Genomic DNA, 26,520 nt, shown 5'->3' on the forward strand with positions numbered 1-26,520 from the left:
GTGAACACTCATACACACTCAGACACTCACTCACTCAGATACACACGCGCTTATGCAAAAGCAATAATCATAGTGGGTTGTTCTAGCACTTTGGCTGATGATTTAGAAACATTTGTGTGTGTGTGTGTGTGCATGCATGTGTGCGTGTGTGTGTGTGTATTTGTGTGTACACAGTATTGATTTTTCGGTGAAACACATGCCAAAACTGCTGCAGGATGCACCATGTGACTGTGCACAAGCCAATAAGTGCACTGAGTGAATTTGATTGGCCCTGAGCCTCTGATGTGTGTTTGCCCTTACTGTGTCCCCTGTGGTGGCACACTCTCTCTCTGTGTGTGTGTGTGTGTGTGTGTGTGTGTGTGTGTGTGTGTGTGTGTGTGTGTGTGTGTGTGTGTGTGTGTGTGTGTGTGTGTGTGTGTGTTGTATAAAGGCACATATGGTGTGAGTACAAAGTGCCATTTCATTACTGGCTGTAGACATTAATCTGATTTAGCGTAGTCGTCGTTATCCCTAACCTGACTCATACTGTGTCACTTGCTGCCTCCTCCCTATGATGATGTTGAGATGTTGAAGAGGGGGATGTTGATGAAAATAAAGTCTCAGTTCTTTAAACCACAGTAAAGAGAATAAAGTCGACACTAATTAGTCTCTACCGTTATGTAACTGTCTGAACCAGAAAATCATGCACATACTGAGTGTATGACAGAGTTCAACATCCCACTGACAGTTTGTGCCTGTTAAAAAGACATCACAGACTTCTAAAGTCTTTTTAAAAAATGTGATTTTACTGCAGAACTTAGCAGCAGCACTTTACTTCATTCCTAGCATATAAAAAATACAACCAAAGACACTGTTCTCCACTGTTTCCACCTTTTATCTTAAGCCTCTCAGTGCTTAAACTCAGGCCCAGGCTTCATAATGTCTCTGTAGCTCACTGCCTCTGATCTTTACTCTGAATTTCATGCAGCCATGTGAACCAACAGGCATACTGTTTGGGTTATTTTTTTTGTTTTTTTGTGTTTCTTTTTTTTCAACATGTCCCTATCACAAACCCACAATCTAATCTGGGTTTTCGAATGCATCAGCATCTTGCAGCTTCTTAACACTTGGTCTTGAACAGCATGTATGATTATGCACAGTTATGAATATTCAGAGCAGAATTTTTCTGTGCACTGGTGTGTAGACCACAGAGTGTGTGGGGAGGTCAGAACTATATGGGTTGACTTTGATTAACCCAGGGGGAATAATTACCTTCCTCATCAAAAGCAATTGTTCTGTTTAAACAGCAATGCAACCTCGGTCCAGCAAACAGACATAATGAGGAAAACAAGCTGCCATGTGGAAATGGATTCTCTTAATTGCTGCTGATTGTAGGACTTTGATTTTAACCTCAAATGAGATACACTGAAAACGTAATATAATTTCTTAATGATTCGACTGACATTTAAGCTTAATATAATTTCTGAATATTACAGTTTATCTGCCATCCAAACACGATGTGGCCTGAATTACCCCAGTTCTGACGGCGCTTAGACTTTGCTGCTATTTACATGCACCGAGTGTGCAGGATAATACACGAAATCCTGGCAGAGGTCAAATTCAGGATAAGCTGTTTATATGCATCTTCATATTCCCATCACAGAGAGAGAACATTTCAAACATCACCATGGAAACAGAGGAGACATATTGAAATAAACATAAGCTTATCTAATGAAAAAAGTAAAGTAATTTTAGGCTAATATCACCATACTGCAGCTGTTATATCGTCATATTCAGATGGGTCTTTTGAGCTGAAACATGGTGTTCACACCCTGTACCAATCCAATAATTCATTTTTGCTGTTTTGTTCTTATTGTATTAGCTATGATCGTAACCTTTCCCATCACATATTTTGTTTGATATAGTCACTACTATCTATGGGACAAATACAACAGTGCTGGCCCATCCTTCCATACCAGCACAGAGGTGCTCTTGACCAAGGCTTTTAACCCACAACTGCTCCAGAGTTGCACTGGGAAGCTTCCAGGTGTGAATGTGTGTAACTGTGTGAATGTGATCAGGGCATTCCTGTCTTAAAGGAGAAGCTGGCTCTAGAGCCCCAACGATATCGAAATTTGGGATTAAAAAGTCCAGATATCAATAAATCAGCCAATTTACACACATCATGCAATGATCCCTCAGATGTGGCTATCAAACAGCTGTGACAAAGATATGTGAAGAAGGCAGGATATTATCCACCATTACTGATATATCTGTGATAGGACTAATATATCGGTGAGGCTCTTGTTGGCTCTCAGTGAAATGTCATTGAGTTTCATCAGAGATTTTTCAGGCCTGTTTATTTCTGTTTAATATTCTGTTATAGGTGATAGGTTCGTGTTAAACGATGAGTTCAATTCAATTTCTTAATCAACTAGAAGAATGATATGACATTATTTTAATGTCAAGCTCCAGACATTTTTCAAGGGCTACAAAGAGTTGACTGAATTTTCATTTTTGGGTGAATTTACTCTTTAAGCCATCAGTTTATCTAGATTTACTAAACCACATTTTGACCGTCAGTGAGCACACCAAAAAATGGCAATAATACTCCAACAGGAAAAATGCGACAATTTTTTTCAACAAGAGTTTAACATCACCATTAAAAAAATGGTTGTGATGTTGATAGTTTTTGTACATGACAGGAAACAAGCATTGGCCTACGGTGTCAACAACAGCTGCTTCCAAGCCCAACCATCCACCTCAACCATCAGCATTTGTCAAACCATCAATTATGTCAGCCCATAAACTGACTGTAACAGTTTTCAGTTTGCCTTTGTTTTCTCTTCTTGAGTCGTTTGGTTTCCTACTGTGTTGGTTAAAACTTGCCTCATCATCGAACCTTTTGTGTTTCTTCACCTGCCTGACATATTCTTTGTAATGTCTCCCTGTTCTTACATCTTGGCAATTAACATAGTAAGTGCCCAGTTATTACTGTTATTACTGGAAAAATGGCAAATACAACAAAATAAGACCCAGGTCCTCTTTCTCTGAAACCAATACGGCTGCAGTGAATGAATCTTTCTCCTGAAAAGCATACTTAGAAAGGAAATAGAAATGTAGCTGTTACACACACGCAACTGTTCAAGGCCACATGACACATGACACACACTGATGGAAAGACACTTGGACAGACGGGTGCACACGGCGAAGGAGGGAGGTGAGCAGCTGCACTGATACATGGTGAGTTGAAGGAGAGGAGGCCAAGCAGCTATAAATCCTTCTCGCTCCCAGTCAACCCTTAAGAAGCGAGGGCTGATTAAATTTTCATTCTGTCTCTCGCTTTCCTTGCCGCTCCCCCTTCTTTTTCTTTCAGATGCTCCAGCAGAAACAAATCCCTGCCGCCTGTCTGTTGGCCTGTTTCGAGGCTGAAACAACCTCCTGTGGGTACGAGAAACTCTTCAATGTCTAGCAAAAAAAAAGGCCTCATCTGAAAAGGATTCTTCTGAACAAATTGATTTTTCTCACAGTCATCACATGCTGGATTGAATTTCCTGTGTCCTGGAAGATTTTCTAAAGCGGCCGATTTTGAAATGAATAGCAGAACGACTTGTGACTAGGCTCAAATGAATGAAACAAACACACCTTGAAGACAGGATGGCAGAGTGAGTCCCGGTGCAAAAACACAGAAGCTTTTGAAGGCACACTCCACAATCAGTCTGCTTTTATACAGTACAAGCTTCACGAGCACAGCAGGGAGTTCAGACAGAAGCAATGTATCGTGTTTTCATTTCATTTTATTTCAGGGACACGGACGAAAGATTCCGTATTTTTTTAAGGGTCTGCTGGCTTAAGGCAAAAGTGTGGAAAAATCTCTGAAGCAGTCTCATAGTCTGACTCTCTATCATGCAGACACCCTCCAGTCTCTGGAGAGCGAAAAGGACTGAGTCTTTCTTTGTCTCTTACCTATTCTATGTTTCTAACATCTTTGGTCTTCACATATTTGAATCGATAAGGCAATGACAGGGCTGATGATGGCAACAGTGTTAATGATGGTGATGGTGACGCTGCTATTATGGAATGATGGAATTAATGAGTCAGGAAGTCAGCTTCTATTACTCCATTTTCTGTTTTTGTCTCATGCTGTCAGTCTTTTTTTTCCACATGTAGCATTTCCTGTCTCTTCACTTCCTATCTAACCAATCAGGATATGAAACTCTTTAAGCGCTGTCATTCAGGCTTGGCACGTCCACTCCGACTCCTCCAAAAGGACATTTCCAATTCCAGGGTTGACACTTCATCTCTCAAGTTGTTATTACCAGGGACAGGGTGTGCTCTCTATCATTCTCCATCTATTATCTGTTGCCTGTACAGGTGGGTTCACCACCTCATGAAAATCATTCAGGATGGTGTCACGCCTAAACCTCTTCATGTCAATTCAATCACACACCTAGACAAAACTCCTAAAAGCAAAAACCTCCACCAGCACTGGTCAATTCTCTCAACTTGCTGATACAAAATTGATTTTCTGACCTGATTTTTACAAAACTGATTTTCTGACTTGAAGATTTATGAATAATGTCCAAAGTCCAAGTCTATTAGTTTCTTTTTGCCTGGATCTAAAAACCTGAGGCCACCTCACCCATACATAAATAATATACATATACATAGATAAATGGTTTTCACGAGATTGCAATAATATGCAAGAGGTGATCAAAGCTGTCATGTACCTGTACATTAAATCTTAAAAGGATTATCAAAAGGCACCTTCTCTTTAGCACATAAACAACCTCTGCAGATAAACACTATACCAAAGTTATGTAAGACGTGTGTGTGTGTGTGTGTGTGTGTGTGTGTGTGTGTGTGTGTGTGTGTGTGTGTGTGTGTGTGTGTGTGTGTGTGTGTGTGTCAGTGCCTAATTAGTGTGAATTGATCCTGTATATCAATCAATATCAATGATAGCCTTTTTGCTTGGTACATGCACTTCAGAGGTTCACTGGTCAACAAACAGAGCAATGGGAATACAGTGGCTGTCTAACATGACACAATATCTGGAGGATGTTTCTAGTTTACTAAAAAACCTGCACACTTCCTCATGTAGAAGTCCATGCTGTCAACTCTCTCTGGACATACTTTACAAACTGCATCGCCTGACACCACATTGTATCCAATGTGCACACATGAATGAGCTTTGAACATGAGAAGTGTTCTCATGTATAGACGCCTTTGTACATCAAAGTGCCCCTCGCATGAGAGTGTCGGAAAATAATTAACCTTCTGAAAACATACCAGCGAGGAAACATGCAACCTCTTGCAGCCCCCGCAGATTAGAAAAATACAAAGTGTGGCTAATTGGGATTATAAAAATCAATTTATCCAAAAGAGCTTCTGCCTACCCGTATGATTTGTAACAGGGCCCTGCCATGCATAATGTATTAAATGTACAAGCTGGGGAAATATGATCTGCATATGAAACCTCTCTCTCCCCCTTCTCACTTCCAATCTCTCTCCATATTCCTCACTCAAACTCAAACACACACAAGTTCCAGAAAAGATTAGCTCCACAATCCAGCAGAAAGGAGATGTTTGTTACACTGATGAAAGTGAGCGCTGCGTTGAGAGTGTGTGAGTGTGTGCGTGTGCGCAGTTGTGTGTGATAGTGGGTAAACGGCTGATGTGCATAACAACGCAGATAAGGATTCTGTCAGACACATTCAGCCTGGCTCGTTTGGTCACAATCACAAAAACAAGTCGTAAATAAAGCAGAGTCTTATCATCAGAGTTTATCTTCCTTGTATCATGAAGCTGCTTCTCTGTGTTTCTGCCTGGCAACAGCGGGAGAAATGACTGTCACCTGCAGTGACGAAGAGTCTCTGAGGTACAGATGTGTCATGAACGAGAACATAGTGCAAATAAGACTGAAAACACTGTGAGAGAATAGGAGCGTTTGGCAAAAGAAGCATCAAGCTACTTATTCTAAAACATTTTTCTTATTCAGCATCATTAACATTTATAACTGAATTAGGCTTCTACTGCAGTCTGATAAATGCCTTCAAAATACTCTCATAATTCTGCCTTGTACGTTTGCTGCATCCGATTTCTATTTCCTTGTCGGTGTGAAAAGCTCCAGCAGTGCATAATCAGAACAGCACAAAGAAGTACGGAGCAGAGATCAGCCAAGCGGAGCGATGCAAAAATTGCCACTTCTGCTTTAATGCCGAGAACATGTGCAGGGATGATGCAGTGCTCGTGCCCCCCTCAGCCTCTGGGACCACATGCAGGGTCTTTGGCCTTGGATCAATTCCAACTGCAATCCTCCTCTTCGATGCACTGCTGCTGATCACCTGAGCTCTTTCAGACATGGGAAACAATGGAGCAGTATAATGAGGCAAAGAAGAACATGAAATTTTATCCTTGAGGCACTAACTACTGATCATGCTGATCTCCTCCCTCTCTTGTCACGTTTCTGCCTCAACTCTTGTCCCTCATCTTGATGAAATGTCTGCCAGCATCTAGCATGAGGCTGAGGTAATGATGCTGAGTGTTTGGAAACATTTAGCCTCGGTCTCCTCCTGTCTGCTTTCTTGATGCACTTGTGGAAAGACAGGATATAAAGGACAAAGAAAAGATTTGCTTCCAAAGGACTTTCCAGCATTTACTGAATGAAAGAGATACTGTGCCCACAATTTAAATGTGATAATGTTTAACAATATAAGACTTCTCATCTTTAGGGACCCATAATATGGATTTCTTTCAGCTGATACCATTAACAATAATTATCTGCTTCTCATGGTGATACCGATGACCAGTTATATTTTAAAAAGAATTTCCTAACTTTTAGTTTATGCACACCTGAGTGTATGAGTCTAAGATGTAGTGAGCAGAAATTGATGATTTAATAATCCACAGCTCTAATAAGACTTATTTGTCCAATGGTTAAGAGCCCTTGTAGAACATGTATTGCAAATTACAGTCGTCGTCTTCCTCTGATACTATAAAATACATCTGCCCACTGTATCAAAATTGTAGATGCTGCGCTTATAAGTAAATGAAAGCAATTTGGATTTATTGACTCTGTTAATAATCTAGAATTTAACCAGTACCAATATCGCCAGTGATATGAATTCTCAATATTAGGTAGATGATTTCTCGGCCTGAAATATTTCCTGATCGTTAGGGCTTAACAAGTAGTTTCATTGTCAATTAATCTGTCCATTATTTTCTCAATAAAATTGATTAGCTGTTTATAAATTGTCAGGAAATTTAAAATTGAAAGCGTTTTTGTATTTCTCAAAGTTATACATGACGTCCTCCAGATATTCAGTTTATTGTGACAGAAACCAGAAAATATCGATTTAAAATGTAACCATTTAAGAAGCAATCAGCGGACTTAACTCTTATGACTACTTCTCTATGAAACTGATATTTATGGCACATCCACAGAAAATACTTGACTCTGACTGGCTGATTGTAAGTCCCTTAATATTGTCAGGAGACTTCCACTCAACTACATTCCTGATTCTGTAGATATGAAGAATGGTTTTGTTTTTTGGGTGATATGTCTATGGTCCACAAAAATTTCCTAGAATAGATAATAAGAGCTTGAGGATCCTACGTATGGATCTTGAGTGTTGCTATTATGGCCTGGAAAACATCTCTTAGCTCTTACCAAACTTAACACAGCACTGTGCTTTATTTTCCAATTTTCTGCAACATATCCTTCTCAATACAATTTAGAGACACGCTCTTACACAAGTAAAATTGAGCAGAAGTGAACTGCGGCTTTTGGGAACTTGTTGGAATGAATATCGGAAATGTTATTTACTTCATTGCTGAGGAGGACAGAACAGCGTGTGCTGCCATTCATTCAATTTGTCAGGGTTTCTAAACCGATGAACTGAGCGATGGTGTGTGAGTGAGAATCCTTATGAAGCAAAGCAGCTGACATCAAATAAAGCTGGTTGTAGCACATCGTGCGTTCTCATCTGTCAACCGTCGTCAAAGTTTCCACATCTGACAGTCTCCATGCATAAAGCACGAGCTCTGCGCTTAAGTGCTCCATGAACTTTGTGGAAATCACCACAATTATGAGTCAAAACTACCAAAAATTGACATATGCAGGGGAATACACAGAAAAGTCATTCTCCTGTCACACTGAATGATGCTCCGCCAAGTTAAATATTTACAGATTATATTGTTTTGACCATTCAATGCAACCCCAGATTAGGAATGTGTCATTGTCATTTTAGTTTCCAAATCAGCTTTAAACATCCTGATCTCACTGTTGACTGTGTGTGTGTGTGTGTGTGTGTGTGTGTGTGTGTGTGTGTGTGTGTGTGTGTGTGTGAGTGTGCATGATTGAATGGATGTGGTACAGCAGCATGCTAAAAGACCACCTTAGTGCCAATCTTGTCTTTGAGCTGAAATAGTATCGACCATGCAATCACATTTTAATTCACTCTCGGAGCGCGTCTGAATGTGACTGATTATCGGCTCTCTTTCTTTCTTTCCGTCTCTCTTTTATATGCAGGTAACACAACAGCTGACAGTCACGTTTCTCACATTGCTTTTCTTCTGACCAGATGCATCACAGAAACTTTCGGGTCTGTGTACAGACACTAAACTTATAATTAGGTTTGTGAGAGTGCAGACTCTAAAGAGCTCTGATCCTTGGCCAACTCCTTCACTCTAAGAATCCACAGGAAACAAACAGGAACCAGGCTACAGTGAACACAATCTGCACAATCGATCACTTTCATTGATGACAGCAGATAAATCATTATAAGCAGAAGATTTAGCAATGTCGCCAGCTATTCAATGCCTCACTGTCCTGCCCCGGTTATCAGGCTCCAAGGGTTTGTCTGATTCCTCCATTACAAGCCAATAAATTACTGTATGTTAACATGTCATTTTGTTCTCAGCCAGTAAGAGAATGCACCATCCCTCCCAATATCATGAAAATCAAGTGAGGTAGGCTTTAGGTTTTAAACATCTTAAACTGTATTTCAACGACAGCATCAGAGCAGTCACTGCGTTATTTTGATGAAACACATGAGACGTGTCATTGCTTCAGGTTTCTCCAAACTCAGACAGATGTTTACTGTTGTAAAGATGATGACAGATGTTTTGACACTGATGGAAATGTGTCTGTACAGTAGTAGGTGTAGAATATGTATACTTTAACTAGCAAGTACCAAATGATGGCATGTAATCGCAGGGCTTATCAGTTGCCAAAACATTGCAGCTGGTGGTTTATAATACTCTGAGAGAGAATTTGAAATCTTTGGAAAATAATCACTTAGTCAATCCTTCTTTTTCATAAGGAACAAAGGCACAATTGCAGGATTCATGTTACAAAGTAATCTAACAGGAATGTACAAAGGCATGTACACATGACTAACCAATGCTTTGCCTTGCTGGATGCAATCGCATGCTATGCTTTGTGGCAAAGCTTTGAGTCAGGTTAAATTTTATATTTTGCTATTTTTTGTCCACTGAGGGGGAGGGGTACATTTTCACCAAGCACTGTTTGTCTGATCACAGCCTTTTGTGAAGAGCCATTTAGAGCTGCAACATTTCATTGATTTGTCATCAATTATTAAATCAATCGCCAACTATTTTGATAATTGGCTGAGTAATTCTCAGATTCTAGCTTGAAATGCTGTTATGCTGCTGGTTTAACTTGAACCGTCTCTAGCAGATCTCGAGTCGAGATTAGAGAGATGTGAGAAAAAGGTCACATTTACAAAAGATGTTTAATTCTAAGAACACAACAGCACTGAATGACTCAGATGACCAGAGAGTCGGATGCTTAACAGCTGGAAGGGGTTCAGTTCAAATCTCCCAGTGCTTCAGAGAGCGCTGATTATTAGGTAACAGACTTGACACTTACTCAGATGTTATTTCAATCCCTGGCTGACAAACACAGACACACTGTGAGTAAAGCACTAGCTGCTGATCTGTTCCCATGGTAACACGGACCAATAGATCTCAGCTATTGACTGAGGATGAAGATCTCTGTAGACCTATTAAAGAAAACACCTACACACACACACACACACACACACACACACACACACACACACATTCTGTGTGTACCCACAGACACAAATGCTCACATGCAAACATCTTTTTTTGTTGTTGTTGTTATAAATGGAGAAAGAGAATACAAAAATACATTGGGAACATTTTCTATGAGAAGACCTGAAACAGCTGAATGCTTGAGTAACCAGGTAAGAGAGAGAACGTCAAATCTCCCCAAGCTATACTGTGGAAAAGCTTGCTCTTAAGTGGCACAGCAGCATCATATAAAAGAGGATATGTTGAGAGTGAGTGGGCGATTTGCTCTGATTTAAATGGGTAGGCTGGGCAGATAAACTGCCTTTTTCCAAATACTTTGGCAATTTTCTCCATATTCTGTACTGCTGCATTCATTGTCCATCCGGAGCCTCACAAGGAGACATGTGTTCAATGTATTTGTGCTAATCATAGGGGCGCAGACATTACCCTCAAATGACACAGTGAGGAGCAGTGGCAGGAGGAGGCAGTATTTCATTATTTTCCAATTTGAGAGTTAATAAGAGAGATTGCTACGGTGGTACTGAGAGAGTGTTCCTCTGACTTTCAGACTCTCAGTGCGCAAGTTAAGCCAGTCAATCACTTAAATGCTTATCAAACTATGGAGCAAGCCCGCAGAGCTGCCACTAAACCATTCAACAATTTAACCAGACTTATGATGTCAGTGTAAAAATTAAACGGGCCATTTGCTAAGCTTTTGTCCTCATATTACTCTAAGAAAAATGAGGAGGATGATGTCAAAGGTTTTTTATTTCATAAAGTATTGTGGGACTGCTGGGTGGTTGTGTGCGCTGTGTTTAAGCATGATACATTGTTGTGTGGTGGCAAATTTGGTTTGCCTACGAAGGAATTATTTTGTTTACCATGAAAGTAAATAATTTCAATAGATGAAAGAGCAGTCTCTTCTTCGTATGTGACATTACAAGATCTTCAAATACCTCCCAATGAATAGATCTCAAGTGACATTTAGGCCTAGTAGTAAGGAAAGGGTATTATGGGGACCTGAGGGCCACTGCATTTCAAATTTGCCATCACAAATGGGAAACAGTCAAGGGTTTCATTCAGGTCAGTTAAAATCATCAAACATGACATGATGCTTATTCACTCCGTATGACATGTGATGCTGACCTTATATATGTTTGCATATTTAAAGCAGAACTTCAGCAGGAGCTAACTTTGGTTTTACAAAGTACAAAGTGTACTTTATAATGTAGAGTGACCACTAACAGACATGCTGTCTTTTATTTCTCTTTAGTTTTGGTTCTATTGGGTCATTTTAATTGAGAAAAGTTGATAGATATTTATAAAACTTCGGCTGCTCCATCTCATCCTGAAACCTTGTATATCCATCAGTAGAACATTCTGAGAAAACCAATTATTCCTGGAAAGACACAAGACATGTGACCTTTAGGTATCCAAATGTCATCTTCAGTGTTGCCAGCACAAAAGTTGAAATATCATTCACAGCCACTGTGGACTGGCATCAGAAGTCTGAGTGGCTAATATCTCTACACCTTCACTATTAAAATTCAACTTTAAACTGTCGACAGTGACCTTTAATATCCAGTTGTGTCTCTGAGCTCTTATGGACCTAACTTTAGCAATGGACTTTGTAATGAATTTCCAATATGTTAAAGTCCAACAGTTTTCTCGCTTTTGGTGTGTATCCGTGTTGGGTGTGTTTTCACCTTAACTGTCCTTGACATTCATTTGATTGTTATTGTTGTTACTTTTCACATATACAATCAGTTCAAACTTGACTTGTCCCAGATTTAAACAAGTCAAAACAGATTGCTAATGAAACACTGTGGTGCCTGGAGGTTGTTTGGAGTTCACGTTTAAGCTGCCAGAGAGCTCAGTCAAGCACATCGCAGTTATTCAAAAAAACAAACAAACAAAAAAAAACTGTGTCCCTTAAATAAAACATTTTGTGGGGTTAAATAATCATACATAATGGCAAAATAATGTCAAAGTAGGGAACTATATATTTTAGTGCCATTATTATAAAGACCATGAACGTGTCTGTTTACTGAGGTATAAAAATGTCTTGTCCTCTTTAAGAGCCTTAGTCAAAGCTGTATGACTCAAATATGTAAACGTCTTTGATGCTATTTTGGTGTCTTCCTGGGATGGCTGTGAGACACGGAGATCATCAATTATTTATCCGTGCCGACTATGAAACGTCCCCTATGGATGTTGTTCGAGGTTGACGACCTCGGGGCCCAATGCTCCATGAATGAATAAAAAGTTTCCTCCTGTATGCAAAGGCACGGCCGCGGTCAGCGCGGCGCAGCGCGGCGGTCCACTGTGCGCTCCGGCTGCTCGTTTGGGGACGTGACATCGGTTAGGGCCTTTGTTCGACCACAACGATGTTTTACAGGAATGACAACCATATCTAAACGCAGTAAGAGCAATACATCGAATTACAAAACATATATAGGCCATAGAAACAACAACAAAGCCCTCAGAGATTACGAAAACAGCTCGAGACGCATCAAAATGACCCCCATTTCTTATACAACCCAGCTGTTGTTTTCCGTGGCTATCATTTACAACAGAGTCTGATGAAATCTTCCACACACGTATTTTCTCCTCAACCGCCTAATAAATAACTGCATTATTAAAAAAAATAATAATAAGTAAGATGATATCGAGCCATCTTGAGACTGGAATAGGAGTCAGAGAATTCAGCGCCACGCTGGTGATTTGTTTGACAATAAGGAATTAAAGGACCACTCTTACAGGTTGAAACATCACACAGCATCAGTGCCTTACCGTCAGCGGCCAACGAGCTCTGCATCATCAGCATCAGCACCGCGCCGATGGTCACAATCCAGCGGGCCAGCATCCCATCCAGCGCCCGCGTCCTCTTCCCGTTCCTCGGCGAACAGACGGCCACCATCCCCGCATTCATGGTCCATGGCGCCGGAGAAGAAGAACAGGAGGCTCCTTTATTCGGCCTATTAACACCTTCAACCCGGGGACCACTGCTGCCGTTGCTGGAGAGGAGCGCATGTTTGGGAGCCATTGGTCAACCAATTAATCCTGAATGGAAATCATCTAACGAGGCTGCTGTGGTGAAAGGCATCCGATCAACGTGCGCCCGGTGCGGACAAGCAGGGCTCCCCTCTCCATGAGCCGGCTGGAGGCTTTGGGGATCGATGAGAAGACAAAGAGATTTTTATTTTTCCTTTACGCGTGTGTCTGTGTCTGTTTCTGAGTGTACGCGCGCTGTGAAGTCTGATGTCCCTACTGCGACCGCAGAGCGCTCTCCATCTCTGCTGGCAGCTGCATCAATACACTGACACATGACCGGAAACAAGCTTCTGCTGCCTTCAAAATAAATGCGTGCAAGTTGTCTAATGTGCATGGTGTGGTCTTAGACGCACTTCACTGATTTTGCACCGTCTGTCTAGTATAGGTAGTCTACAAATCGGCCTATAAAACAAGTTGGCTCAGAGACTGACTTTAGGTCAGGCCTGTCAGAATGGGTATCCATGTATGTTGTCTGAAAACTTATGTGCCAAAACGTTTTTTAAATTAAAAATAAGATGCTTAAGGTTTAAATTTCATTTAACATTAGTAAATGAACAGCTAACTGCTTTAGTCCAGTGATGTTATTTGTGACTGTAAAGTTGACTGTTGTAAATATTTATCTGTAAGTTATCCTGCCTTCATTATGTAGCTATGTATCTTTTACACAAATGTTTGATAACCACATTTGAAGGATCACTGGAAAATAACAATCCAACCTATATCAGAATACTGGCCAATATACCTATATTGGATTATTTTTAGTCTCCAGTGTCAGTATTGATATCTGCCACCCAAATCCAGCACTGGTCAGGCTGGGAATGGCTCTGAGAAAATCCTAATGATGTCATTAGAATTGTCTGGGTTTGGAGACACATTTAAGTATTATCACGCAGCATTATTGCCATGCCAATTCTGTTTAATCAGTCTCTTGTGAGTACCTCAACTTAACGGAAGTTCAATAACTGGAGTACCTGTTTAAGCATAATCAAAAAAAAAGATGATGGTGTATGTTTTCTGATGGAATATTCATGATCTAATCAGCTTACCCTCAGTGGTGCTGTCCCAAAAGACTTAATCTGAACACATCTGGATCTGTCTTTACAATTAAAGCAGGGCCACAATCCAGATTAGTTTATGAAATGCAGGGTTTAGTCCGGTAAAAATGGAACATGTGGGTTGGAGCACTAACACGAAAAGTTTGTGCCCTGGCTGAAACCTTCCAATATAAAAACCATGACTTTTCTGGAAGCTTCGCACAAGAGCTCTGTATGAAGCTAAAGCCTGTGAGGACAGTTATCTTTGGTCCAAGTTGTGTAGTTTTAGGACAACATGATTTCATAATGCTTTACTTTGTTTATACTTGGCAGACCAAATCTGGAACCTTTCTAGCTTGAGACGGTGTTCTGGGGACCTTATTTTCCCCCTTGACCTCGTTTGTGTTTTTACCTCATTAGAATTGTACATCAGAGTTTGAATTTCTTAACTAAAACTACATATTGCACTATTCATTCATTTATTTGTTTGTTTGTTTGTAAATGGCACTCATCACTTTGTAGAATGATAAAATGAATAGCTTTCATTTTAACAGGTAACGTACCCAACTTCCGGTCGTGTATTGGCTAACTGGCGGACAGCTTGACACACTTCCCAGCAGGTAGAGACAGCTTGCGTGTTTGGTGTAATTATGTCGAAAATGGCAAGAGCAGAGTAATAACTCCACTTCTAGATTTGTATTTATTCATTAAAAAAAACAAAAAAAAAAAACAGAGACGTTAGATGAGACAAGTCCCTTGAACCCGCCTTTTCTCTGTAATAAACCGTACATAAAGCCCGCTGCATCATTAAGGGACCAGGGATCAAGACGCGCAGTGACGCCAGCGCTGCTCTGCTGTAAGTGTTCCGGCGGATCCGAGTCCAGCAGGAGGCAGGCGGCCCCTGGTGGGAGCTCAGGGCACAGTGACACTGCCTACACCGTAACGAAAGTAGAGTAGAGTAGAGTAGAGTAGAGTAGGGTGACAGCCACCCCCGGGGAGTAACACTACTCATTGTGAGTCCCTCTTCCCATTGTGGCCTATTCACTGTAAAATAAATGATGGTGTGATCATTATTTTTTTTCTTTGGGGGGGGGCACTGTCTACATTCAAACACTATGTTATGTAATGACATTGCACTAGCTGACCGGCTTATCCTTTAGCGTTACAAAAAACGTTAGCATACCACTAACTTTTGCCGACGTTCACCAAATGCCACGGACTAATTTGAAAACGCACACGCACACACATAATAATATTAATAAGGCTAGATAATTTAAGCCCAGTCATTAGTAGCCCAACTACACCGGACATGAGGCCCCGTCAGCAAAAAGCAGGCTAGAATTTATCCCCTGAGAGTAATCACAATTTTATGACATTCATAACAACAACAGTGTGTAAAATTAATTGCTCGTTCAGTACTTTGACACAGAGGAGGCTTTTCATGGGAGGCTGGCAGCAGGCTGGTGTGGAAATGATGCAAGGGGGGAATAAACTGAAAATGGCGTCACTTGAATAGAAAAAAACAATAAAACAATTGCTCACCGGAATGATAATATGACACATGAACTTTCACGGCCATGGTAAAGCAAATGACTTACCAGCCTGTCGTTAATCTGTGTGCAGGACTTGAATGTGAGTTGGCCGGCGAGCAGCGCCACACGGTGGTGTCCGCTTCCGTGACGCAGGTGCGGCTAATGAGCCCGCGGTAATGATTGCGCCATTCCGGCAAAAAATGCGGTGCAGCTCGTCAAGTTAGCTTGTGAATTACACCTGCACATGTTTGCAGTGAAGAGAGTATATTTAAGTTAAGTTTTGAGTGTATTTACATTCCGAACCTATGCGCATAGAGCAAGGAAAGTTTCTCTAAAGTATTGATGTTATAAGCTAAGTAATGTTGATATTATTCCGGTTGTTATTTGTCCCCTACTTTAAACTAGCTGAATGTCAGTTCATAGCTTCAGCTTATTGTTCTATAGTTAAGTGACCAACAAGTGACTAAAATTGCATTAAAGTCATTAAAAGTTGCATTTTGTAGTTTTGGGAAAGACGCTCAAACTCAGAGAGGTAATATTGAAAATATTGTTGAGGTACTAATACAAACTAAAAAATATCTATTTAATGAATACCCTTCCATCACTGAGCAAACAAGTGCTAAGAGGGAAATGAGGCCCCCAAAGCTGCGTTTGAAGCTAGAAATGAACATAGTCTAAGAGTATGCAATCGCGTTGTCCTTTGAGGACAGATTGTTTATTTGCTTTATTTAGTCATTAAAATCAATCAATGAAGATTTTTTTTTTTTTTTTTTTTTGCTTCTGATGAAAAAAATGTCCTACCCTTTAACACACTCAAATATAAAGGTGAGTATCTGACAGAGATGTGGACTCAAGTCACTGTTCTGACGACTTGCAGCTTAACTTGACAGAAAATACATGACTTGACATGACTTGGTATAAGATGACATCTGTGTTCATTGAGGTTTCTGAAGCTTTAGTTTTACGCCTTTGAAGTGATTGGCTATATGACTGAGAAGACTCAAGAAATAAATAAGCTTTTATGAGATATTGTTTGTTTTGATAAAATGTTATAATTACAGACACTATAAGAACATAAGAATTCAATTCTTTTTCATATTTTTGCAGATTAAATCAATCAGTCAATATCATTACTAGACAGGCACTAATATCTTGTCTTTTTTCTTTATTAACAGCAGAAAAGCATGTTAGCCTGATGTATCCTTGGTGGGGAAAAAGTAACTTGACTTGAGACTTGAAAGTCTTGAGTCTTTAGCACATCTTTAGCAAGCTTAAACTCTAGAAAACAAATAGTACAAATAATACATTGACTTTTGTATTGAAGAGGCAGCATCCGTCACTCACATTTAAGTGTTCATAGTGTTGTTTTTCTAAGGCACATTAATCATAAGTAAAGATTTAATTAAATATTAAACTGAAAACAAAGTTGGCAGTTCTCTGTACAGCCCCAGCCTCCATAATTGTAATTGTAATGCAGCCTGAGCAGTGAACCCCAAGGCAAAACAGTCTAAAGTTGCTCACTGCTGCTCGTTAAGCTCATTGCTTTGAGCTGAGAGCAACTCAGACATGTATCCATCATTGTTAGCATCTCAGATCTTCTCTTCTCTGGAATTTGGCAGCTTGGCAGTAAGAGGACAAAGTTCAAAGAGACTTGAGTAAGAAAAGCAACCTGAAACAATAACAATGAGGGGACAAATGCACAATTTTGAAAAGCAGTCTCTTTTGGAAATCACACCATTGACCAGTAGAGCCAAAGAGGTGACCATCTATGTTATATTGTATTACTGTACCTTCCCACAAGAAGAATGCGGCAACTTCATTTAGGTATATAGCTACAGGGACAGAAACCTTGGTGATTAACATTGAAATACTATTGAAATAAAATCATTTTCATTTGAAATTTAAATATACAAACATACATGTCTGTTAACCTCTGCCATTACTACCACATGGCAGTGAAAATCAAGAAAGACGACAATGGATGAAGCAAAAGATCTTTTTTAATTCAAAGTGAATCTTGACATAGTACACCATCAATTCATAATTTGACACTCACCAATAAGAGTCACCAAGAAGGAACCCGCTTTTTGTGACAAAGTACATAAGGCTTGGTCACATTAAAACTCACTGAGAACTAGAGGGGGGAAAATTAAACTACCGCATACTGGTAAGACACACATTATTACATCCAAACAATAATCATTTTCCCAGTCCTCATATTGTTGAATATTGCACAGTGCAGTTGCTACATGTCAAACTAGTGTAGCATTTAAGAAAAATCAAAACATAAACTCATAAAGCCACACAGATCTACACATATTTAGAACAGTAACAGTTTCAATTTAGCAATCATGTCTACACAATTGTGTCTAAATACATTAAATGTCAACCCGATAATTACATAGTTGCGGTACAAAATCTACCTTTAAAACGTGTCTTGGGAGTCAGATCTCGCACTGTGTATTTTTCAGCCCAGTACCCAAATGAGAAGCTCAGAGCCAGGTTTGTTGAGCTGGTAATTGTCATGTGAGGTCCCAGTAAAAGCAGGCCTACAGAGACTAGAAAACATATTTTCTGTCAGCAGAGTACAGCCTACCCTGCTGAGATTTGATGAACACAGATTGGACCCAATCCTTGTTTATTGCCATATCCCAAAAAATTATCAATGTACTTTGTGTTTCAGTAAACTGAATTTCCCTCTAATATTTTTTATATATATATATATATATATATATATATATATATATATAAAAACAGTCATCAGGCCTGCTATGTTACTTAAGGCTGCTGGGCTCCATGTGCTTTTTGAGCTTTGAATCTGGGACTGTGTGATCTACTGGTGACTTTAACGATGCAACTTTCAGCATAAAGGCTGCAGGGAGGCAGGATTATATATCCCAAGCAATCAATCCAAAGTGGGGGTGGGATCGAAATGTGGGACATGTGTTTATCTCATCACAGGTGCTGAGCTGACATAAAGCACATAGACATATGGGAATAGAAATACAGATTACTGTTCAGTTATAATTCTAGGTTGCACTCCAAACCGAACAGTGCAGCCCCTTGTTTGTCTAAGGATCGTCAACACAGTAGCATTATAGACGAACACACAAAAATACACCAACCATTACAAGCAACAAAGCAAAAACCATTACAATGTAATACATTACATAAATGAGTGCGGCAGTGTGCTACTGCCACCATGACAAATATTTTCACTTAAAATGAGAAATTTTTAACGTTTTCCCAAAGATCCTTTTCATGTTCCAACACGATCTTTTTAATGTTACTGTGACAGCTTTTCTTCTAATTACTAGGTGCCAAATTATTTAATTTTTGATAAAATCACTTCTTGTAGGATCTTGGAAAAACAACAATAGTTTCTCTAGATACAAAACTGAACAAATATCTTTGTCAGAGTGGCAGCAGTATGCTTTTGAAGACAAGGATGGGACAGCTTTGGACCTAAACTTTGAGTATGATTGATGGATAAAGCATTTTTGAAAGAACCCCGACTGAAACACATGATGATATCTACCTATGGTATTAGCTGCATACAGGAACTTTCAACAACCCAATCACAAAATGAGAGAAAATTCTGTGTAGCCATCAGAAATGCAACAAATAATTCATTTGAAAACCAAAAACCATCTCGATTTCCACAAATACATTCACGGTGTGAGAATAAAGCTTTGCATTTGTGTATATTGAGGCCCTATGTTCTTGAGTACTGCACGGTGTTCTTGGTGAGTGCAATAAAACATTCCCTGACTTATACTTTTCTTAGGATTCTGTTAAAAAAAAAAAAAAAAAAAGTGTTTTAAGACCTCATTTCAGTCTAACAAACAAAAAACTTTGGGGTTTCATGATGTCAAAATAGGAGTTGATCCCCTTGTAAGGAATTCATCTACAAATTTTTCTGACTGCTTTGATATCAATGCAAAACGTCATCTGTCAGCCACATGTTTGAAGAAAGGCACTAGTTGTACAGTACGAAGAGCTGCGAATACAGTCCATAACGGAAAAAAAGCCATGTCATCAGAAGAAAGCGATAATACATCAATGACACACCGGTTACAGAATCCAAGAGTGAACCCAGCCTACGTTTGAAATACTGATGCTAAATGCACACACACAAAAACAAACAAACAAACACACACACACACACACACACACACACACACCAAAAAGCAACAAAATTTAAAAGAAAAGAAACTCATAACTTCCATTACAGCAGTTTACAGTCACTTCAAAACAACAAAGCCAATATACAGAGGCACTAGCATAAAGGAATAGCATTCAATATATTTTAAAATAAAACCCACTTCTATTGTATCTAGTTGTTGTGAAAACTACAATACAAAAGAGAGAATGCAGGCTAGAATCAGATTAATCCTCTAAATTCACAGCTACGAAGTGGCAGATAATCAGTACATAGCAGCTTATTATCTATACATTCCAAATACAATTTGCCAAACAGCTCAGAAAAATAAAACCTCAACCTCATTTTTAAAATAGAGATCTCACAATATATTCCAATGTTGATAACTGCAACAGTATGCTGGAGGTGAAAGGAGAAATAGTATCGACCATGCTTCAGAAATGATTAATAAACAGTCTTTGGTGCTGATTGGAGTAAAATACCAGCTGATATGACAGGTAAAGACGCAGCTCTACTACACACTGGAAATCAAACAAAACCAAGAAAATCAAGGCTATGCATCCACCCTGAAGGAATGTATCAAAACTGAGAAACAGGCTTCAATACATGAACAAAACGTAATCGTCACACACAAATATTTGAAACAATTATTGATACACCTCTAACACTCATAGCCCAGCAATGATACTGTAAGTTGATAGGTTATTTCAAACACTGAGAAGCATTTAGAAGTAAAAACACTTTTTTTTTGTCTATGCCACTCCCAAAAACTTAAACATAAATGCATTAATGCCTAAATGCAAAACAATAAAAACACAGCAACCCAGAGGCTATCTAGATTGTATTGCAGTTACAGTAAACAGTGACAATACTGTTATGAATTAAGTACTATAGTGAATAGAAATCGATTATCAAAATATCAAATCACTCTTTATGTACATAAAAAGCTCATTCAGTCAAAGCCCTAAATGTGCAGCCTGTAGCTAAAGTAAATCCATTCTCTGAGTTAGAAAGCAAACTGAGTCCAACAATATTAAAACATAACCACAATCAATATCCTCATATCCATCCAATAAGCCCATCGTATTCAGAGTCTGAAAGTTAAGTGCTGCAAGCCCATTTAAATGTACAATCTATTAGCTCCTGAAGTAACGTCATAGACTCTGGTTTTAAGGCACTAGGAGACGGCAGCAGTTAAGACTGCCTCTAACAAATACAGGAGCGTTCAATCCTGGTTAATACAGACTGGGATGGCTTAAGAAACAGATCTGACGGGCTAGTACATGCTACAAGGCAACAAAGATAAAGGGAAGGGAAGGCTGAACGCCCTGACAGCAACACCAACAAAAATGATTCCCAGCCCCTAATTAGATCATATTCTCTGAACACTACTCAAACAACAAATGACAGGAGGTAATGTGCACAGGACACATTCTTAATTAAAATTTCCTTATCGTCATCATTTGTGAATTCATTCACTCTTGTGATGTGCACTTGTAAAGCTTTGCAATTGAATCAATCATCATTTTCTCTGTTCACTGATGTGATTTTGCAAGGGAGGTCCCTCAGAGCTCATGTTGCTCTGACAAACACCCATCCATGACTTTTGACATAAACCTCCAGATTACAGAAGCTGTGTGTCACCAGAAAACATTATCTTCAGCATTGTTACTTTTCGTTCTTAATCCCCTATGATACATTGTTAACCATTCTCCTATTGTTAACCACAATGTCATCATCTTCCTCATCACAAGTGTCCACTGTGTGCTCTGGTGCTAGCTCTACCTGCCCAGGTCGCAGCCCCCCTCCATTTCCCATTGCCTTTCCTCACCAGAAGGTACTGCTGCGGCCCCGACCTGCTCCTCAGATATAAGAGAACTGGGGGTGGTGGCTGAGCTTGGTGGGGCTCAGAGGAAAACCTGTGTAGGCTGCGGGGGAGGCCATGTAAGGGTGATGAGGGGGAAAGGGAGGCTTGAATTGGTGGGGGTGGGGGGCATAGCTGGGCTGAGGATGTGGGTGAATGGTTGGGGAGGGGAGGAGCCTGTGTGGGTGGGAAGCGGGGTGTCCAGGGTGGTGGGGATGGGTGCTGATGCCCAGGGTCACCTGGTGAACTACAGCGCCTCCTTGAGGGTGGGAGAGACTGTAGCTGTGCTGGAGGAGAGGGGGAGGAGGGCGAGAGGGCAGGATGGGGTGAGGGTGGGGAGCTGCGGTAAGGGGGCCACTGGGTGGGTAGGACAGCAGGGTGTGTGTGTGCGGGCCGGCTGAAGTGTGCGTGGGGCTGCTGTGCGGCAGGTGTGTGAAGGTGTGTGTGTGGACAGTAGGGGGGATGTAGGCGTGCGGGCGCAGAGGCCCATAGTTGCCGTTCCACTCTTTGTTGCTGTGGTTTGAACCATACGGCTGCACCTGCAAGACAGAATGGAGGAGTCCAATGAGAGTCTGTTAACACACAGGTCCTACACAGTCTGATGGTTCGTTAGCTTAGCATCTTAGCAAAAAACTCCTCAGGTCAACCTTGGCTGCCCACTTACATCTAAAGTCTTTTCTTCAACAACAATGTGAACATCTTGGCCAGAGAACACAAATTGTTGTTGAATTGTGGAAGAGGAGTATGGGGAATCCATCTATGTCTGGAATAAACGCATGACATTCTGAGTTTCCTTCACCGACAGCTTAACAACCATACACACCTGGACTTACCTAGTCCAAGCAACCCAAATGAAGGCCGATTGAGTCAACAACCCATAAGTAACCCTAAGGACTCTAACTCAGAGCTCACACGTGTCCTTAACGACTCTGTAAGGCCACTCCCACACCGAGTTTAAAAGCCTGCAAACTCTCCTCCAGTTAGTTAGAACTGAACAAGCTTCTCAGATGAGAGATTAAACATATTCAAGAAACTGAAACAAGTCCAGCTGCCTACAAAAAACACTTGGAAAACGTGGTTTTATGGAAGTTGTGTGCTGGAGTATGTCTGGGCCAGGAACAGAAACTAAACCGGCACTTGTTTACACTTTGGTTTTTATTCAGTTCGAACAAGAATAACACAAATAAACAAGATATAACTTGTTAAAGAATTGCGAAAGCTATGGATTATATCACAGTTTGTAATAAACGTGTCAGAATACTTGTTGATTTTCTGTTCCCACCAGCTTTCACAATGGAGTACTTGGTTTTAACTTTTCAGTGAGGTTCGTCAGAAATATAGTTACTTGCTACTCTACCATATTTTGAAAGCTGTTGTGTAATCCTGTTAAAATATGTATTCTCATGCACCTATATTACTTTTAAATCAACAGTGTTTCATAAAATAAAGCCTACTTCAGAAAGTCTGCTTAAATGATTTGGGAAACCAGTTTCACACATTTTTAGGTCAGCTGCTCTGACTAACTATTTGTAAACTATTTCAAAAGATTAGTCCAATCATGTACTTTTTTCAAGATAAAAATGTCAAAATTCTCTGATTCCAGCTACTCATGTGAATATTTTCTGGTTTCTTTACTTCTGTGTGACAGTAAACTGACTCTTTGGGTTGTGGAGAAAACAAAACATTTAAGGATGTCGTCATGGGCTTTGGGAAACACTGATCAACGGTTTTCACCATTTTCTCATTTTAAAAGACCAAGCAACTCACAGATTAATTGACAATGAAAATTTAAATTAGATGCTGCCTTAAATATCACACCTATTAATATTCGTTGATATATTATGAAGCAGTCAGCTCCAGCATAATCCCTCATATATTATAAAGATAAAAGAAAAGACCTGAACTGACCTGTCCAAAGCCCAGAGGATGCTGTTGCTGCCCGTTCACCTGCTGTCGGGATAGCGGGGGCACGGATTGAAGGAGGGGGACGGAGGAGGGAGTGCTGTGTTGTCCTACGAGGCTGCAGCGCCCTTTGGACCGGGACCAAGACTCTGAGACTGGGACAGATAGAAGACAGAATTGAGTCAAGCAAGGACAAATATACTGCAAAAATACATGGCAGGCTTAGTCCACATGACCTGAAAGTAAACACAGTGAAACACACAAACAGCATGCATACCACAGAAGAAATAGATTCAGGTATGAAAGACAAACATTACAATTCAGAACTCTAATCAAGGTTTTGGCATCTGAGAATGTTTGTCTCTCCAAAGGATCGACAGTTTATTAATGTACTTTAAAATCAACTGATCAAGATGTCCCCTATTCATTGTTATTAATATGTTGTTTAATCAAAACGTATGTTTAAATTTAATCAAGCCCAAGGAAGTTGCATTAATAAGGCCAATGTAGAGCATTTCACAATGCCAAAAATGTGTTGAAGTTAAATATTTGTATGCCTGTGGTGACCTACAGGAACTATTGCAAAATCCCACTGAAAGGGTGGGTGTCTCTGTCTACCTGTCCTTTCATTTTCTCAACAACCGTTAATCCGAATGATTTCACACTTGCATTTGGAGGACCCAAGGAAGTGCAGTGTCAAGTGATAAATTGTTTGGATGAGCGGTTCCCGAGAAAGCTGCAAGAAGCAAGTATCTTTCAAACAGTAACATTTGGAAATCCCATTACTGCACAAATGAATTCTAAATTGGACTGGCATAGAATGTTCATGGGTGTGCAGAGTGGCTTTACAAGGTGGCTGGTCCTAGTAGCTGGTCCCAAAAGTCTGAGCACTGTTCCCACAACAAAATATGAGTAATTAGCAGAGAAATGAATTTGAGAAGTGAATTTGAAGAAAAGAAGCCAATTTGTTCTCCTGAGTGCTGATGAAGGACAATGAATGTGCAGCACCAAACTGCAGTTGAATTGAATTTTTCTGTTAGGGCTGTGAATTGCACAGAGGAAGACTTGAACACATTTTGCATTTAAAGCAAAAGCAGAAAAGGCTGATGGGAAAGCAACATACAAACACCATCACATCAAGCTAATCTTTGAGACACAGCAGCATGAACTAGAGCAGTCTTAGTTTAAGTGCAATCACAGGAAGACTTAAATTTAAACTTTATCTAAGAGTGTATTCCATAAAGTGGTTGCAACAGATGTTATGAATTAAAAGGTAAATGCAACATTAGATAAACCTACCAAATAAAGCGAAGGACATTATTCACTCATTCTACAAGATATCCAAACAGAAATACCACTAAATAGTAGGGATGTAAGGAAAACTCAAATTACAATATCATCACAATATATAGTCCACAGTCTTTTATCACAGTATTAAAACAGATGTGTACAGCCTTCATTATTTATTTCTACTTTTACTTAAGGTCCTGCTGCTTTCTTGTGTTCTACAGTAAAATAAAAGTAGCTGGCCATGACACGCATGTGTAAAAAGCAGCCATGAACTTTTTTTGGCAGTCAATGATTGGACTTTGCAAAACAATACCAAAGCCAGTAGCCAGTTGCAATCCCTCCCTCTGGTTGTAAAGCGTGGCTACCAGGACACCCAGGGGGACAGACAGCTGAGAACGCGCTCTCGGCCTTGGGTCCCAACGATCTCCCTCCCTCTTGTTGTCCAGTGGACTACCACAGCCACACAAAATCTTTGTCAGTGTAAATGACACGTTTTTATTTCTAAACTGTATATTCAGAGGTTGTCTGTATGTGTTAACGGGTTGACGTTGTGTTTTTGCGAGGTACACCTATAGCATAAACAGCCAGCCAGTGAGGGGAGCTGATGCAGTGGATTACCAGCAGTAGTTTCCCTGCTGCTAAACACACCACTGGGGTGTCACAGCTGCTGCGTCTTTGGGCTCATTAGGTGAAGCAGATATGCTGGCTGTCAGAGCAGCGGCAGCAGACAGTTGCTGTGCTTGCTCCACCTAACAAACTACAGACACTCTTGCAGTGAAATGAAGCTGTAGCCAGCTCAGAGGCGGGGCGGTCGCGGTTTGGCCCTCCTCTGAAACAGATCCATCTCCAGCGTGGCTTGGCTCAACTCGGTGTAGTAATACTGGTGATGGAAAAGCCAATCAGCGCAGCTCGGTTTGACTATGCATGGCCAAAAGTGCTAGTGGAAAAACGTCATTAGTAGAAGAGTATGTCCTTTTGACCAGTATGATTGCTCCCTCTGCTGTTCAAACATAACAATACAACAACACGGACAGGTATTCATTCAGATTTCCCTCGTTAGATCCATGAATTTCACACGTAAACTAGCCATTTCATAGGTTAGTAGATAATGTGAGAGTCCCACGACTGTATTGCAGCATTTTTTATTGCAAAATTCAGGGTATCGTCAAAGCCCTACTAGATACTGTACTAAGCATCCCACTGCTTCGTAGTTAAAATCGGTGTGGAAGAGGTATTACAGGAAGACAGTGAACCTACAAAACACAAGAAAATGACCTGCCTCAAATGAAATGTAAGTTAATGGTGTAGTAGAGCATCATCAATCATTTTTCAGTTTATGGTCAGAGTGTAATGTAAATGTAGTTTCTGCAGCTAACAAAGAATCAACAAATGTGTCTTTTACTTTTTAACAGGTGGGCCCCTTCCATAAAACACAGCACCATCAAACGTAATGATAAAATCCATTCAGCTGAGGAAAGGGAAAGAAACAGACTGTTGGCACTCAAGAGCAAGGCACCTGAGGAGCAAAGTTGATCCTTCGACTCTGATCTGTATCAGTTTAAACTACATTACCATTAATAAAAATTACCAACTGGGTAGAACAGAACGGTGAAACTGATCTCAAATCAGTGCCTGGGGGCAACT

The 26,520-nt window shown here is 40.2% G+C and overlaps 2 protein-coding genes across 5 annotated transcripts in view; both read right to left on the reverse strand.

Moving 5' to 3' along the window:
* kiaa1549la (KIAA1549-like a) overlaps positions 1-16,205 on the reverse strand; it is a 99,915-nt gene extending 83,710 nt beyond the window's left edge. Inside the window, exons 1-2 of one of the 3 annotated variants that reach the window (XM_037108246.1) lie at positions 15,725-16,205; positions 12,832-13,205 (exon numbers count right to left, since the gene is read on the reverse strand). In XM_037108246.1, the coding sequence (XP_036964141.1) occupies positions 12,832-13,084 (253 nt within the window). In that variant the 5' untranslated portion in view covers positions 13,085-13,205; positions 15,725-16,205. Of the gene's footprint in view, positions 1-12,831; positions 13,396-15,724 lie in introns of those variants that run through there. The other 2 variants (XM_037108247.1, XM_037108248.1) reach the window with 2 other exon arrangements.
* A 1,435-nt stretch (positions 16,206-17,640) lies between these two features.
* The window catches only part of LOC119024067 (homeodomain-interacting protein kinase 3-like), a 31,783-nt gene continuing 22,903 nt past the window's right edge, over positions 17,641-26,520 (reverse strand). For both annotated transcript variants that reach the window (XM_037106487.1, XM_037106486.1), the window contains exons 17-18: positions 23,593-23,741; positions 17,641-22,223 (exon numbers count right to left, since the gene is read on the reverse strand). In XM_037106487.1, coding sequence (XP_036962382.1) covers positions 21,684-22,223; positions 23,593-23,741 — 689 coding nt within the window. In that variant the 3' untranslated portion in view covers positions 17,641-21,683. The remainder of the gene's footprint in view (positions 22,224-23,592; positions 23,742-26,520) is intronic.

This window comes from Acanthopagrus latus, chromosome 8 (assembly GCF_904848185.1).
Source record: "Acanthopagrus latus isolate v.2019 chromosome 8, fAcaLat1.1, whole genome shotgun sequence".
NCBI classification, from domain to species: Eukaryota; Metazoa; Chordata; class Actinopteri; order Spariformes; family Sparidae; genus Acanthopagrus; species Acanthopagrus latus.